We start from the raw sequence: 17,506 nt of genomic DNA, 5'->3' as shown, positions 1-17,506 counted from the left end.
TTTAGAAACTTTTAGCAACAAATCGACAAGCCTGGCAACACTGGTTGGCAGAATGACTGAGACCGGTTGACTTTAGCCATCGATTACAACTTCCCGAGGTTTTATTTATTGTGGAGTGTCTGATAATTTCCAAACGAAATGTTAGATTTCGTTTTACCATTGTTTCTTGGCTTTTTGGCGCTCTACTTACTCAGCGTGCGATTCGGGAGAACAAGGCAAGTGGTGGATGAATTCATAGTTTATTTCAATGTTGTTGGTGTTCGTGTTGGTTGCTGTATGCTAGGAATTAAACTTTTGTCTAAACCCTTGAAGTTGATCAACATATTTGTTGGAGAATCCTGGCCAAGTTTTTTTTTTTAACACAAGTTCTTTATGTGACTAATATCAAGCAGTCGATTATTGTGACAAAGCATCAGACTTGTGGAACAACATGAGCAGCGTTTTTCAAATTCGGCACACACATTTTAGACAAGTTCACAGTCCCTGATTAGAGGGGAACAATGGGCTTTGAGGTCTAGACCTGAGTTTGAGGGATATAGATAGTATTGAAACAATGTAAATATTCTATGGCATCAGCCTATGTATGCCACTGAGTTTGCTCTTTGACCATAGTTTGCATAATCTTAAAGACCTGTATTATTTACCCTTGATAATATAGTGGGTTGTAGTTAATGAATGTCTTACATTTTGTAAATTTGAGTCATTTAGCAGAGACACTTATCCAGAGCTATTTACAGGAGTGCCTTGCGCAAAAACACATCGACAGTTCATGGGACTGTAAACACACCTGTGTGTACCAAATGGCACCCTATTACCTTCATAGTGCCCTACTTCTTACCAGGACGAATAAGGCTCATTCTTTGGTCAAAGGTAGTGCACTACATAGGGAATATGGTACCATTTGGGACTACAAACTCACTGTGTTCTTTGTAAGAAGTAGGTCAGCCACAAACAGTCTCTAAAGGCATTTCCTTCAGCATTGTCTGTACTGGGCTGGTCAGCTCCCAGATGATCAACTGAGGATTTGATTTGAGGATCAGACCTGGTGGGTGAAAATACCATTTGAACTATTTCTAATACTTTGAGCGTTTGCTCCATAGTCTAGAGTAGACTGCATAGAGTGCCAGATAGGCGAGACTTACAGTTTGGGACCATTTAAAAAAAAAAATAATATTAATAATAATATTTCTCCTTTATTTAACCAGGTAGGCCAGTTGAGAACAAGTTCACATTTACAACAGCGACCTGGCCAAGATGGAGCAAAGCAGTGCGACACAAACAACAAATAGTTACACATAGGATAAACAAATGTACAGTCAATAACACAATATAAAAGTCTATATACAGTGTGTGCAAATGTAGTAGAGGTCGACCGATTATGATTTTAACGCTGATACCGATTATTGGAGGACCAAAAAAAGCCAGTACCGATAATTTAAACTTTTTTTTTTACATTTGTATTACAATTATTTTTTTTAAATATATATATATATATATATATATATATATATATATATATTTGTAATAATGACAATTACAAAAATACTGAATGAACACTTATTTTAACTTAATATAATGCATCAATAAAATCAATTTAGCTGCAAATAAATAATGAAACATGTTCAATTTGGTTTAAATAATGCATAAACAAAGTGTTGGAGAAGAAAGTAAAAGTGCAATATGTGCCATGTAAAAAAGCTAATGTTTTTAGTTCCTTGCTCAGAACATGAGAACATATGAAAGCTGGTGGTTCCTTTTAACATGAGTCTTCAATATTCCCAGGTAAGAATTTTTAGGTTGTAGTTATTATAGGACTATTTCTCTCTATACCAGTTGTATTTCATATACCTTTGACTATTGGATGTTCTAGGTACTTTAGTATTGCCAGCCTAATCTCAAGATTAGGCTGGCAATATGGTTACTGGGCTATCTGATCATAATTTGACACTTATAGCCAGAAAGTTGTCTAAGAGCAGGTTTAAGCTCTCTACTGTTAGAAAGCCAGATCAACTAAGAATACCTAAGAGTGAATTCAACTATTTTGAAAACGCAATTAATGGAATTAACTGGAATGATCTCTTGTCCTATACAGACGTGGAAGCTGATAGTAAGGTTTTTCTATCCACAATCCAGGCTACAATAAATGGTTTCCTAAAGAAAATCAAATCCAAACCTGGCCAAAAGAGCACTCTTCCTTGGCTAAATGGAGAAATTTGGAAATTGATGAAAGAACGAGATTATGCTCTAAAAACAGCCATAAAATTCAAATTAGAGCATGACAGACGTAGGTTTACCATGTTGAGAAATAAGGTGACGAAAGAAATCAGACAGGCCAAGGCAAACTTTTTTATTAACATAATTGGTGAGGCAAAGGGAAATTCTAAATTGATCTGGGAGAATCTAAAAAAGTTAACAGGGAAAGACCATAGTAATAATGCAAAAAGACTAGAAATCATGGTGAAGAACAATCTAACACAGGATGCAGTCGAATTAGCAATAGCCTTCAATTCCTACTTTATTGACTCTGTCAAGGTACTGACACAGAACCCCTCCACTGGTTTATTGGGCTCAGTGCTAGTGAATGACGCTCAACCTGTCTTCATCATAAGGGAGGTTTCTGAGTCAAAGGTGAACAAGGTGATTAGCTCACTAATGAACTCTAAATCCAAAGATGTGTTTGGGCTGGACTCTACCTTTCTTAAAAACTACAAAGAGTCACTCATTGGCCCCATTACTAAGGTCACCAACATATCTATTGGTCTGGGGGTGTTTCCAAGGGTATGGAAGTCAGCCATAATAACGGCCATCTTTAAATCGGGCGATCCTGCTGACGTGAGTAACTACAGACCCATTAGTATACTACCTGTAGTGTCGAAGGTTGTTGAAAAGTGTGTAGCAGAACAACTGATTTCCCACCTCAACAACAACCCCTTCACATTACACTCCATGCAGTTTGGCTTCAGAGCGAAACACTCCACAGAAACGGCCAACTGCTTTCTTCTGGAAAATGTGAAGTCCAAGATGGACAAAGGGGGCATTGTTGGGGCTGTGTTTCTGGACCTAAGGAAGGCTTTCGATACTGTTAACCATGAGGTTCTCATCATAAAATTGTCCAAGTTCAACTTTTCCCCCGATGCCTTGAGATGGATGAAATTATACCTTGAAGGCAGAACTCAGTGTGTCAGAGTGAGCAATGAGCTGTGTGCCCACTCTTAGCTATGATGTGGGCGTGCCCCAAGGGTCAATACTGGGGCCCCTCCTGTTCAGCCTGTACATTAATGTTCTGCCTACTGTCTGCACTGGGTCTGAAGTTCAAATGTATGCAGATGATACAGTGATATGTGCTTGCAAAGAGCAAACAACAAGCTGCACAAGAACTCACTACTGTAATGGTCCAGGTTACAAAGTGGCTCAGTGACTCGTGTTAACATCTCAATGTGAAAAAAACTGTTTGCATGTTCTTCACAAAGAGGGCAACAGATGCTACTGAGCCAGATGTCAATGTGTCAGAGGAGAAGCTCCAGGTGGTATCTGATTTTAAGTACCTTGGCATCATACTTGATTCCAACCTCTCTTTTAAAAAGCATGTGAAAAAGGTAATTCAAATAACCAAATTCAATCTAGCTAAGTTCCGATTTATACGAAATTGTTTGACCACAGAGGTAGCAAGACTGTACTTCAAATCTATGATACTCCCCCACTTAACATACTGCTTGACTAGTTGGGCCCAAGCTTGCTATACAACATTAAAACCTATTCAGTCTGTCTACAAACAGGCTCTCAAAGTGCTCGATAGGAAGCCCAATAGCCATCATCACTGTTACATCCTCAGAAAGCATGAGCTCCTGAGTTGGGAAGATCTTGTGCAATACACCGACGCATGTCTTGTATTCAAGATCCTAAATGGCCTAGCTCCCCCTCCACTCAGTATTTTTGTTAAACAGAAAACCCAAACATATGGCAGCAGATCCACAAGGTCTGCCATGAGAGGTGACTGTATAGTTCCCTTAAGGAAAAGCACCTTTAGTAAATCCGCTTTCTCTGTGAGAGCGTCCCATGCCTGGAATACACTGCCATCAGACACACACAACTGCACCACATATCACACTTTCACAAAATGCATGAAGACATGGCTAAAGGTCAATCAGATTTGTGAACATAATCCCTAGCTGTGTATTGCCGCTTTCCATGTTGTCTGTTGTCTGTAGCTTGTGAGGTGTGGAAACACTTTGTTGTTTTTATGGATTTTGTCTTGTTGCTTTTTGTTCTATGTTGCTCTGTCTGTATGCTACATCTTGCTTGTCCTATGTTGCTCTGTCTGTATGCTATGTCTTGCTTGTCCTATGTTACTCTGTGTGTGCTCACTGTTCAATGATTGTCTATATTGTAATTGTTTTTAATAACCTGCCCAGGGACTGCGGTTGAAAATTAGCCAGCTGGCTAAAACCGGCACTTTTACTGAAACGTTGATTAATGTGCACTGTCCCTGTAAAAATAAAATAAACTCAAAGAGTTGATAGGCTTGAAGCATTGCGAAGAGCTGCTTGCAAACGCAGGAAAGTGCTGTTTGAATGAATGCTCACGAGCCTGCTGCTGCCTACCATCGCTCAGTCAGACTGCTCTATCAAATCATAGACTTAATTATAATATAATAACACACAGAAATACGAGCCTTAGGTCATTAATATGGTCAAATCCGGACACTATCATGTCGAATACAGAACGTTTATTCTTTCAGTGAAATACGGAACCGTTCCGTATTTTATTTAATGGGTGACATCCATAAGTCTAAATATTGCTGTTACATTGCACAACCTTCAATGTTATGTCATAATTACGTACATTTCTGGCAAATTAGTTCGCAACGAGCCAGGCGGCCCAAACTGTTGCATATACCCTGACTATGCGTGCAATGAACGCAAGAGAAGTGACACAATTTCCCTAGTTTAATATTGCCTGCTAACATGAATTTCTTTTAACTAAATATGCAGGTTTAAAAAATATACTTCTGTGTATTGATTTTAAGAAAGGCATTGATGTTTATGGTTAGGTACATTCGTGCAACGCGTCTCCTTCCTGAGCGGTATGATGGCTGCGTGGTCCCATGGTGTTTATACTTGCGTACTATTGTTTGTACAGATGAACGTGGTACCTTCAGGCATTTGGAAATTGCTCCCAAGGATGAACCAGACCTGTGGAGGTTTATAGTTGTTTTTCTGAGGTCTTGGCTGATTTCTTATGATTTTCCCATGATATCAATCATAGAGGCACTGAGTTTGAAGGTAGGCCTTGAAATACATCCACAGGTACACCTCCAATTGACTCAAATTATGTCAATTAGCCTATCAGAAGCTTCAAAAGCCATAACTTAATTTTCTGGAATTTTCCAAGCTGTTTAAAGGCACAGTCAATTTAGTGTATGTAAACTTCTGACCCACTGGAATTGTAATACAGTGAATTATAAGTGAAATAATCTGTCTGTAAACAATTGTTGGAAAAATTACTTGTGACATGCACAAAGTAGATGTCCTAACCGACTTGCCAAAACTATAGTTTGTTAACAAGAAATGTGTGGAGTGGTTGATAACGAGTTTTAATGACTCCAACCTAAGTGTATGTAAACTTCTGACTTCAACTGTACGTATGGTCACTGTGGGGACGACGTCATCGATGCACTTATTGATGAAGCCAATGACTGATGTGGTGTACTCAATGCCATCGGAGGAATCCCAGAACATATTCTAGTCTGTGCTAGCAAAACAGTCCTGTAGCTTAGCATCTGCTTCATCTGACCACTTTTTTATTGATCTAGTCACTGGTGTTTCCTGCTTTAATTTTTGCTTGTAAACAGGACTCATGAGGATATAATTATTTTCAGATTTGACAAATGGAGGGCGAGGGAGAGCGTTGTATGCGTCTGTGTGTGTGGCGTAGAGGTCGTCCAGAGTTTTATTTAATAATAAAAAATGTCCTCTGGTATTGGTAAAACGGGAGGGCTGTCACGTGTAGGGCTGTGGTAGTCATGAAATTTTGTCAGCCGGTGATTGTCAAGCAAATATCTGCCGGTCTCACGGTAATTGACCGCTAACATAAACACATTTAGAATCTCCTGGCTTCCACGCCTACAAGCCACTGATGCAGACCTTTGGAAATCTACATTTTAAAAAGTCTAGTAAGTTCATGTAATATAGCCTACAGCATCACAATAAATCCATGATTTATTTTAGATGGGTCTACAGAAACATGATACGAAGAAAATGTCTATTTCAGAAGAACAGAATGGCAAACTGAGTTGTCAAACTGAGTTGTTATGTTCGGCCCTGATTTGGCTATGCCATATGGCTGTGGTCTACACTAGTGTATTTAGCAGACAAGATTTGGTTAGAATTCTGTGGCATTATTTTATAGTATGAATACAATTGAACATAGCTGAATTAAATAGAAAGGATATTTTCTCCAACCGATTTCAGGGAGTGCACACATGCGGCTATTCTGTTTTTAGTGGTTAAAACTTCTTAAGGATCGGCGTTCCATCAACGGGACAGTTGTAAATCATGCAGCGCGTTATGTCAAGTTCGCAGATTTTAGAGAAACAACAAATGTCGGTACATATAAGTGTCTTATATCGGCTGAAAGCTTAAATTCTTGTTAATATAACTGCACTGTCCAATTTACAGTATCTATTACTGTGAAAAAATGCCATGCTATTGTTTGAGGAGAGCTCCTAACAACAAAACACTTTTTTTCAACGCGTTAGGTTTGATAAATTCACCAATGAAGGTGAAATGTGTACTTCGGAAATCTTGCTCTGATTTATCGTCCAAAGGGTCCCAGAGATAACATGAAGTGTCGGTTTTTGTTAGATAAAATCCTTTTTCATATCCTAAAAACGTCCACAAAGCACGCACGATCGATTTTGTATTTCCACTCGTTCAATTTGCAAAGAAAGGAATCTGTGAAAATCTCACCCTAAACATTGTTTGAATGAGTCATCACGTACGTATCTATTCCTCAGAGATCCTAGAAGGTAACAAGACTTCACTATTTCATTTGGGGTGTAGTATATCCTATAGGACACCATATTTGGTCAGAGAGCGACGCCTTCATGGCACGCCGATGACGTGGGCGGCCATCACTTGAACGACTTTATCTTTGTCAAATAAGCACCGGGGTCAAACAAAGCTAGCTAGATAGCCAATGAGCTGGGCTTTACGGGAGTATCCAGAAACCATGTATATGTCGTAAAATGTAGGTACTAACCTTTTCATTTTGGACAAAAATTCTAAGAATATTCAGAGTTATGAAGTTATGAAAACTGGTTGTTTTGCAAATGTTGAACTTATAATGTGGCTACTAATACTTGGAAAGCTACATCAAAGTCCAAGTATACAGATTTGACGATATTCTTGCAGAAAAATGGAATATGAATGTAAATGTCTCCTTCACGATTTGCCCAAATGTACTTGGGGACTTCACACTAAAGGTCTTGTAGGTCAGTTATTCTTTAAAGTTATCCATCTGAAACTTTGCTTATACACTGCTGCCATCTTGTCGGAATTACAACCAGAGTGATGGCAATAACTATGACATTTCTCTTGCATTTCAAAGATGGTGGTAGAAAAATACCGTTTTTTTTCCTCCTTTGTATTTTCTTCTACCAGATATATTGTGTTATATTCTCCTACATTCAATTCACATTTCCACAAACTTCAGTGTTTGCTTTCAAATGGTACCAAGAATACGCATATCCTTGCTTCAGGGCTTGAGCTACAGGCAGTTAGATTTGGGTATGTCATTTAGGCGAAAATTGAAAAAAGGGGGGGGTTGGCTATCCCTAAGAGAAAGAAACAAGTCCCCCTATATGCTAAATTTAGAGTTATTTATCCAACTTTAGTTGTGATACATACGTTGGGCTATATGTTTTGATTGTTAATACATTGTAAGGCTGCATGATGCGACTCTAATGATGATTTGAAATAAGTTGCATGAAAGGCATGAGCTCTGCTTTTGTTTTTTGTGCTGGCTGTACACACTTCATCAGTCTTTCATTCACAATTTGACAAGTACTTGATAATACCTCAAATTTCCCGGTGGCATCCCATTTGTGTAGATGTAATGCCCCCTAAAAAAAATCCTTGCCTTTTGTGGCCATTGTGCCTTTGGGCTGAATATAATAATTAAACAACTTTCCATGTTTTACTTTTCGTCAGCCAAGAAGATGAGTAGGCCTAACAAACAGCAAAAGCACTAGCCTATGTCAATCTACTATCCCCCATAGTGAAAATGATCTTCCCCAACTTGAAACTCACACTCTGCTTATGTATACCAGTTAGGCTCTACACCCATTGTGCTTAATTTTAAGTTTGTGATACAAACCTTACCAAAACATATAGGCCTATGGGCTAGGCTACATGAGGTGTGCGACTATGATTTGAAAAAGTATATATTTTTTAAAGGCATGTGCCGTTTCTTGCCTTACTGCACACAAGCTGGGCATCATTCACAAGTACTAGGCTAATATTGTCACCCATCAGACTATTCTTCATTTCATCTTGTCTTTATATTATTACAAAATAATATGTGTGAATTTTTTGGGATTTACAATGGGCCATTATCATGCACCTGTCTCGAAGTAGGGGGAAAACAATACGTCATCTATGTACTTAAATAGCGAGTGGAGGACGCTTTTCCCCGTAGTTTATTTTCATGCCAGCCAGGTAGGCTGTACTCCAGTTGTAAAGAGAAGCAATGTGCTTAATATTAGGAATGTTGAGAAAAATATATAGTAGACCTAGCCTATAGAAAGCGGATGGGATGCTCTTTTTTATAATTTTTTTTATAGCCTATAGAAATGTTGTGCAACATGGGCTCCCATGAAGTGTTTGATTAGATTTTGCTTGATGTCAGAGTGATTAGAGGGACAATAGAGTGCTGAGTACCAGGCAGTTAGCGAGTTTGGTAGGCTACTAATGATCAGCGGCATCATAGCTTGGAGAAGCCTAATAACCGCAACTAAATGGTCAGGGTGGAATCTGACTGCGGGTGTGGCGGTAATACGGGCACTGTAAAAGCCCTAGTCAGGTGTACTAGCAAGGCAGAGGTCCTGGGTTCGAGCCGCATTATGAGCCGAATCAGGAAGAAGTGATCTAATTGATACACTGCAATGTGGACATCTGTTCTAATATTGTTACTGATGCATGGGGTCCTTATTCTGATGCTGGCCTATCCACATGTGCTCACTGCTGGCAGACACGATCAGACTCCCTGATTGCTTCTGACAAGTGGCTGGCAGGCCGGCAGGCAGTAGTGTGGACTAGGTGGGGGGGCACAAGCACAGCAACAACAAGTAAGCCTGGGCTGAGACTTGTCAGCTTGAGGCCTCACAGATAGCAGATCGTCTCATGACCCGCTCTCTCCACACTAGCCCTGGGGTGGATAAGCACACGCATGTTAGTTTAGCACTGACGTTGCACAGATTAGTATTGTTTTGTTGATCTCATGCAATATTTTGTGGCAAAGAAGACTGATCTGTGCTGCACCAAGTCAGCTCCAGATAGTGTCTTCCTTGCATAAGATGTGTTTCCAAAAACAAATACACAGCAAAGGAAGGATGATGTAACAGTGAGCCTATCTATTTGTTTTCAATGGCACAATGCTTTGTAGGATAATGCACCTTACAATGTTGCCTCAACTCATCAGTATGATAACCCACTGACATTGTGTGTCTGTAGGGCAAAGATGGGATAAGATGACGGGTAACATTGTGCCCCGAGGTCAGCCACTGTATGCTAATAGTCTAGTGTACACACCCTGTGGCTATAGACTATGTAAGCAAGTGTCTCGCCAGCTCTACCTCCTAACTGGTCAAATTAATCCTGATTGGTAAACATATCCCTAAGCTTCAAAAATCAAAATATGAAGGGCCTTATGATTCTATGTCACACATATAAAAGCGTTATGAATGCTACATATCGCCCCCGCTCTAAGTAAAGCCTTAGCAAAATATTTGATAATAGCTTTTTGAAGCAGCTAGTTTTGTATTAGTTTTCTGGCCACTACCGCAAGATCATCCACAATAAAGGAGAAATAATGTTCTGTGCTTAGGCCTAGCTTTTAAGTGGAGTAAGTATTAGGCCTGTCGTGTGTGTGTGTGTGTGTGTGTGTGGATAAGTCCTGTTGACAGGATCAAAACATTTCCCCCAGCATTTCTTTAGGCCAAATCTAATGCATGCATGGTTGTTACTGCACCCGCCAACACCACAGTTATTAATAGCCCATCATGACATTCCTTGGCCTAGGGACAGAAACATATTTTTGTTGCCTCTGATTCTGATAGCCTTAAATGGCAAATGTTTGTCAAAGCTTGTTGATTTGAAAATAAAAGAAACCATAGTAACATTAGATGTGATAAGAGCCTCAAAGGGAGCTACATATGGATAGGAAGAGAAGTGAATATTTAATTAGAACCTTAGGATAGCGAGAACAGCAGTGAAAGATTTACACTGTTACATTTCCTTGGGAAAATAATCAGCTAACTCTTCTTGTAATCGCTCTGAGCTGTGACATTGCTATGCAGGACTCGCTCCTATGTTGCCTTTGTAATTGTTTCCCATCTGCATTCACTTAAGATACAGCTGTTGAAAGCTGTTTGAGCTGGATACCGTTTGTAAACCTGGAGTGATTCCTGCTCTGTCAGCTAAATCGGCCTGAGATGATGCACTGTGACATGTCTGTGTTTTCAGGCTTTAAATTATTTCTTCAGTATACCTTGCTGACCAGTAGCTGCTGTATTTGTTTGTTACACTGTATGTGGTAAAGGTGAGTTGTAGCTGCTACCAATCCATCTTGAAGGTTTGGGAGACACCTGATCACATGGTACACCTTGTCTCATGAATATTGCAAAGATGTTCGTAGTTTCTTTTGTCCTTAAGTTCTAATCACTTAGGATTGCATTTATATTGTATTTGAATCAGTCAGATCTATGTTTTCTTATTTCATCTGAAAGATTTTAGATGGATATATTTGTTGATATGACATACTGTATATCTGATTTTACCTAATGTAAAATACACATTCCTTATGTTTTTCTCTATTATAGGAGAGATGGGGAGCCTCCACTTATAAATGGATGGATTCCATTCCTTGGGAAGGCTATGGAGTTTGGGAAGAATGCACATGGATTTCTGGCAGCACATAAGGAGAAACATGGAGATGTATTTACTGTGCTGATTGCTGGTGGGTAATAGTAGTGGTTAATGTATACATTTTATCATAGTATGGTTAAAAAAGGAGCAAAGGAATTTTGCTGAAATGTTTGATAAAATGTATATGTATTGTGCTTCTTACGAAATAATCCTCTTTAAATCGTCTTTAAAAACAGTAAAGTTACTAACAATATGATTAGACAGTACATTACACATGTTTCATGCCTATTGAAATACAATCCTGTCCTCACATTTCCCCCTCAGGCAAATACATGACCTTCATAATGAATCCGTTGCTGTATCCGTACGTCATCAAACATCAAAAGCAGCTGGACTTCCATGAGTTTTCTGACCAAGTGGCCCCCTTGACGTTCGGCTACCCCCCTGTCAGGAGCGGCAAGTTCCCCGGTATGGCAGAGCACATTCAGAGGTCCTTCCGGCTTCTACAGGGCGACAACCTCAATAACCTGACAGAGAGCATGATGGGAAATCTCATGTTTGTGTTCCGACAAGACTACCTTACTGGGGAAAGCGAGTGGAGGACTGAAAGTGTGTACCAACTCTGCAATTCGATCATGTTTGAGGCTACTTTCCTGACTCTGTTTGGCAAGCCTGCCCATACCAGCAGACACAGCGGAATGGTGACGCTTCGAGAGGACTTTGTCAAGTTCGACACCATGTTTCCTCTCCTCATTGCCAGGATCCCCATCTCTCTGCTGGGAGGAACCAAGGCCATCCGGGATAAACTGATCAACTACTTCCACCCTCAGAGAATGTCTCCATGGTCCAACACCTCAGGGTTCATAAAGGAAAGAGCAGCACTGTTTGAACAGTATGACTCCATGGGAGATGTCGATAAAGCAGGTAAACACAGTTGATATACTGTAGCACCTGGCCGTCCTTTTTTATACATTTCTATGCAATACTTTATCTTGCTTCCTAAATTTGTCTACCGTTATGTAAACCTACTGTATCTCGATAACACTTAACATTACCTTTACTATATGCCCTTATACCTACACAGTAATAACTGACGAAAACACATTGTATTACTATGTAGATGCTTTTCTCTCTGTATACACCTACAACATAAAATGTTCTACTTTGACTTCAACAAGGACATTCCAAACCTCAGTTGTAACTCTTACAGAGTAACTCCGGGTATCTCTCGCCCAGTACCCTTCCCTGAGTCACTGTTGCTAGCCGGCTACCACCCGGGTACTCTACCCTGCACCTTGGAGACTGCTGCCCTATGTACAGTTGAAGTCGGAAGTTTACATACACCTTAGCCAAATACATTTAAACTCCGTTTTTCACAATTCCTGACATTTAATCCTAGTATAAATTCCCTGTCTTAGGTCAGTTAGGATCACCACTTTATTTTAAGAATGTGAAATGTCAGAATAATAGGAGAGTGATTTATTTATTTCAGCTTTTATTACTTTCATCACATTCCCAGTGGGTCAGAAGTTTACATACACTCAATTAGTATTTGATAGCATTGCCTTTAAATTGTTTAACTTGGGTCAAACGTTTCGGGTAGTCTTCCACGAGCTTCCCACAATAAGTTGGGTAAATTTTGGCCCATTCCTCCTGACAGAGCTGGTGTAACTGAGTCAGGTTGGTAGGCCTCCTTGCTCGCACACGCTTTTTCAGTTCTGCCCACAAATTTTCAATAGGATTGAGGTCAGGGCTTTGTGATGACCACTCCAATACCTTGACTTTGTTGTCCTTAAGCCATTTTGCCACAACTTTGGAAGTATGCTTGGGGTCATTGTCCATTTGGAAGACCCATTTGCAACCAAGCTTTAACTTCCTGACTGATCTTTGTCCCTATGTGTAGTTGCAAACCGTAGTCTGGCTTTTTTATGGCGGTTTTGGAGCAGTGCATACTATTGTTTGTACAGATGAACGTGGTACCTTAGTCTTAATGTCAACAGTGAAGAGGTGACTCCGGGATGCTGGCCTTCTAGGCAGAGTTCCTCTGTCCAGTGTCTGTGTTATTTTGCCCATCTTAAACTTTTCTTTTTATTGGCCAGTCTGAGATGTGGCTTTTTCTTTGCAATGCTGCCTAGAAGGCCAGCATCCCGGAGTCGCCTCCTCACTTGACGTTGAGACTGGTGTTTTGCGGGTACTATTTAATGAAGCTGCCAGTTGAGGACTTGTGAGGCGTCTGTTTCTTAAACTAGACACTCTAATGTACTTGTCCTCTTGCTCAGTTGTGCACCAGGGCCTCCCACTCTTCTTTCTATTCTGGTTCTAGACAGTTTGCGCTGTTCTGTGAAGGGAGTAGTACACAGCGTTGTACGAGATCTTCAGTTTCTTGGCGATTTCTCGCATGGATTAGCCTTCATTTCTCAGAACAAGAATAGACTCACGAGTTCCAGAAGGAAGGTCTTTGTTTCTGGCCATTTTGAGCCTGTAATCGAACCCACAAATGCTGATGCTCAAAAATACTCAACTAGTCTAAAGAAGACCAGTTGTATTGCTTCTTGATTGCAAAAGGGTTTTCTAATGATCAATTAGCCTTTTAAAATGATAAACATGGATTAGCTAACACAATGTGCCATTGGAACACAGGAGTGATGTTTGCTGATAATGGGCCTCTGTACGCCTATGTAGATATTCCATTAAAACTCAGCTGTTTCCAGCTACAGTAGTCATTTACAACATTAACAATGTCCACACTGTATTTCTGATCAATTTGATGTTATTTTAATGGACAATTTTTTTTTAAATGTCTTTTTATTTTTACTTTTCTTTCAATAACAAGGACATTTCTAAGAGACCCCAAACTTTTGAACGGTAGTGTATATATTTTTTTATTGTTTCAGACTCTGACATTGCTTGTGCTAATATTTCTTCATTTCTTTCTTCAAGCATTTTTTGGGATTATGTATGTATTACTGCACTGTGAGAGCTAGAAACTCAAGCGTTTCACTGCACCTTTCTTAACATCTGTAAACTTGAATTGAATTTAAATATCTCTTTCTTACCTTTACCTGCCCCAGCCCATCATTTTGCCATTCTATGGGCGTCGGTGGGAAACACAGTCCCAGCCACCTTCTGGGCCATGTATTACCTGGTGACGCACCCAGAGGCCCTTGCAGTCGTGCGTGAGGAGATCCATGGTGTCCTGCAGGTCTCAGGAATAGAAACAGACCACAACAGAGACATCGCCTTCACCAGAGAACAGCTGGACAGCCTACTGTATCTGGGTAGGTTATTGTTATGTTGGTCTTAATCTCAGCACCCACAACCAAATCAGCTACTCTATTGTCATAAGAGATTAGGTTTGTCTGCAGTGTCCAAATTTCCCTTTGCATTTTTCATATAATTTTCTCTCCTGATAGTGTTAAGTGGTCTCAGCCCCAAGCACACAGGGTTCAGTTGAGTCAATGGTAGTGTGGCTTTGAGGGCCTTCCAATCTTTTGTATGTCTGACTATACAAACAGCATAGAGGTCTTCTTATTACACTCCTACTCTGTAGTGGCAGGTGCTCTGTGTGTACAGTTTAGGGCAAATCCTCCTGTCCCCACCCCCCCAAAAGAATCCCTCCAGACTCTGTACTTGTCACATTAAATCACACTGCTGCACCCACCATGCTGACTGTAGCCTCATCTCTTCTGACAACTGCATGCTCAGGGACAAATGCCACTGGTGTAGATTCTCCGTGGCTCCCTCTCTCTCACACTACGAACGATTTCATCTCCCTTAGGGGAAGACAGTGGAATATCTGTTCCACATCTGTTTGTTCTTATAAGTGATAGGGAGTACTTAGCTACATTTTGTATTATTCTCTCTTCTATGGTGTTATCTCTTAAGATTGTAATGGTTTTAATGAAAATGTATGACTTATGATTATTCAGCTTGTGTTTTAGCCATTTTGCTAGAGCAGTTCATATTTCTAACTAATAGCCCTTCAAGTCTCAAAGCTTTCTCTCCTGTGTGAGCATGTGTATGTACAGTAGTGAGTTAGTATTGGGCCACTCAAGGTAAAATAGTACCTCAGATAGGCCAAAACAAAACCCATGGCAATGTTGGTAAGTATAAAACAAAATGCCTGGTGACTAACTTGAACTGTTCTGTGTTGTTCTCAGAGAGCTCCATAAATGAAAGTCTGCGGCTGTCTTCAGCCTCCATGAACATCCGCGTGGCCCAGGAGGACTTCAGCTTGCGGCTGGAGGGAGAGCGCTCCATTGGAGTGAGGAAAGGAGATATCGTCTCCCTGTATCCCCAGAGCATGCACATGGACCCCGGGATCTACAAGAATCCAGAGGTAAAGAAGACCAGTCGGTCAGATTCTGTGGGCGTCCTAGAATGGCTGTAGGCTCTCTCGCCTTCACTGTGTCTGGTCTGGGGGTTTTGTTGTTCTGCTGAATTGCCTTCCCACACCACCTGGTGTGTGTGTGTGTGTGTCCACAGGTTAGATTAATGAGCAGAATGCATGGACTGTGAAGGATTGAATCCACCCACTGGCCTTCAGAAGGTCACACCATGCATGCTAATGTAATCCGGTTGTGACTGGTGATAACCTTGCCATGATCTGTGACTAAGCAAAATGGAAGCATTCCTGGAATATGGAATAAGATGGAATATTAACCTTTATTATATAAGGCGCTGAAAAATAAAGGCTTACACACTTATTTATATTACCCCTCTGACAGATCTACAAGTTTGACCGATACATCGAAAACGGAAAGGAAAAGACAGACTTCTATAAGGACGGCCAGAAGCTGAAGTACTACCGGATGTCTTTCGGCTCTGGCTCCACTAAGTGCCCAGGAAGGCACTTTGCGGTGAATGAGATAAAGCAGTTTCTCTCTCTGCTGCTGCTCTACTTTGACGTGGAGGTGTTGGAGGGGCAGGAGCCGTGTACCCTGGACCCCAGCCGTGCTGGCCTGGGCATCCTGCTCCCTGCCAGTGACGTCCAGATCCGCTACAGGCTACGTTGATCCTGAGAGGACGACGACATCTGTATATGAACAAACACTAGAGGGCTGAGCCCTGTGTGGCTAACGGATTTGACTTTCTCATAGGGTGCATCCCAAATGCTACCCTACTTATTCCCTACATAGTGCACTACATTAAACCAGGGACCATAGGGCTTTTGTCAAAAGTACCTCACTATATTGGCAATGGCGTGCCATTTGGGACACACCCATGGATGATTATTCACACAAGTAGCTATTGACTGAACAGTAATGCATTGATTATTTGTCAATGTATTATATCAGGACAGGCTCTAACAGTGGGCAGGATTGGTGAATCTGCTAGCTAGGGACCTTTGGTGTTTTATTCCATAGGACAGAATGATCCATTAATTGTTAACAGTTTTTGCTGTTTATAACAGTATTTTATTTGAATACTAAAAATGTTTGTTTATTATGCCTTGCATTATAAAACCATATATACCAGGGTATAGAGGGGCCCTGGATTAATATCCCAAAATGAAATAATATTTCATTTTATATATATTTTTTAAAATAGGAACTGTCGGGGTCTCAACTTACTGTTGAGTTAGAATGTTAGAATACACAAGGTGACGTTTAAAAATGTGGTTGAGTATCAGCAGTTCATTTCTTATGTCAGTCACTCAATTAGCTCATGACAGCAATCATTTTTGTTGATTGGTAAGTTAGTCTTGCCAGCTATCTTGACCTGTAGTAATCATGGTTGATTTACCGACCGGGCCCCCATTGATTTTGTTATTCACTCAGATATCATATTAAAAACTGCAAACATTTCTCTCCACCCCATGACAAAATGTGTAGAATTGCAGGAAATGAACTCAAATTATTTTACATTTTTTCCAATGTCAAAGTTGCCCATCCCTGCTCTATACTGAACAACAGTAGTTGAATCAAATAGTTGAACTATATTACAGGGTAAAATGACAATGTGATGAAAGCTTTATGTAGTAAATGGTGGTGTCCCTAAAACATTACTGATTTATTAGTTTAATTTTTCTATAACATTAACCAAATAACTAACCATTTAAAGTTATACATTCAAATGTCTTTCCTATTTCAAGAGTCCTACAGGGTATTTACTATTTACAATTCATGAAATAAAATACATTCAAACTGGACAAATCAGTTCTGCATGTGGCAGTCATTTTATTCCTTAAATTTTTACCAATAGTGACCTATTCTCTTAATGGGTCCAGTGAATCTGCAACGTTATTAACTATATGCTCAGAGGAATTATTTTGTTTGACCAACTCTCTTGTGTGAGTACAGCGTTCTGATCGTTGTTTGTCATTAATGCTGTCCCTGGTAATAAAACGACTCCATTTATGT

General features: G+C 40.2%; 1 protein-coding gene across 1 annotated transcript; it reads left to right on the top strand.

Moving 5' to 3' along the window:
• On the top strand, nucleotides 1–17,503 carry LOC115169796 (25-hydroxycholesterol 7-alpha-hydroxylase). The gene is made up of 6 exons (XM_029725746.1): nucleotides 1–215; nucleotides 11,099–11,235; nucleotides 11,469–12,068; nucleotides 14,216–14,422; nucleotides 15,305–15,483; nucleotides 15,872–17,503. Exons 1-6 carry the CDS (start codon nucleotides 139–141, stop codon nucleotides 16,157–16,159), a joined length of 1,488 nt encoding a protein of 495 aa, XP_029581606.1. The 5' UTR covers nucleotides 1–138; the 3' UTR covers nucleotides 16,160–17,503.
• The last annotated feature ends 3 nt before the right edge of the window (nucleotides 17,504–17,506 follow it).

Source organism: Salmo trutta, chromosome 31 (assembly GCF_901001165.1).
Source record: "Salmo trutta chromosome 31, fSalTru1.1, whole genome shotgun sequence".
NCBI lineage: Eukaryota > Metazoa > Chordata > Actinopteri > Salmoniformes > Salmonidae > Salmo > Salmo trutta.
The sequence above is the reverse complement of the archived record's forward strand: the minus strand, read 5'-3'. Positions and strand labels throughout refer to the sequence as shown.

Excerpts from the sequence above, each read along its gene's own strand:
- LOC115169796 (XM_029725746.1), top strand. The coding sequence starts at position 139 with ATGTTAGATTTCGTTTTACCATTGTTTCTTGGCTTTTTGGCGCTCTAC. Across the intron at positions 12,069-14,215 it reads GGGAGATGTCGATAAAGCAG|CCCATCATTTTGCCATTCTA; the intron begins GTAAACACAGTT and ends TACCTGCCCCAG. Across the intron at positions 14,423-15,304 it reads GGACAGCCTACTGTATCTGG|AGAGCTCCATAAATGAAAGT; the intron begins GTAGGTTATTGT and ends TGTTGTTCTCAG.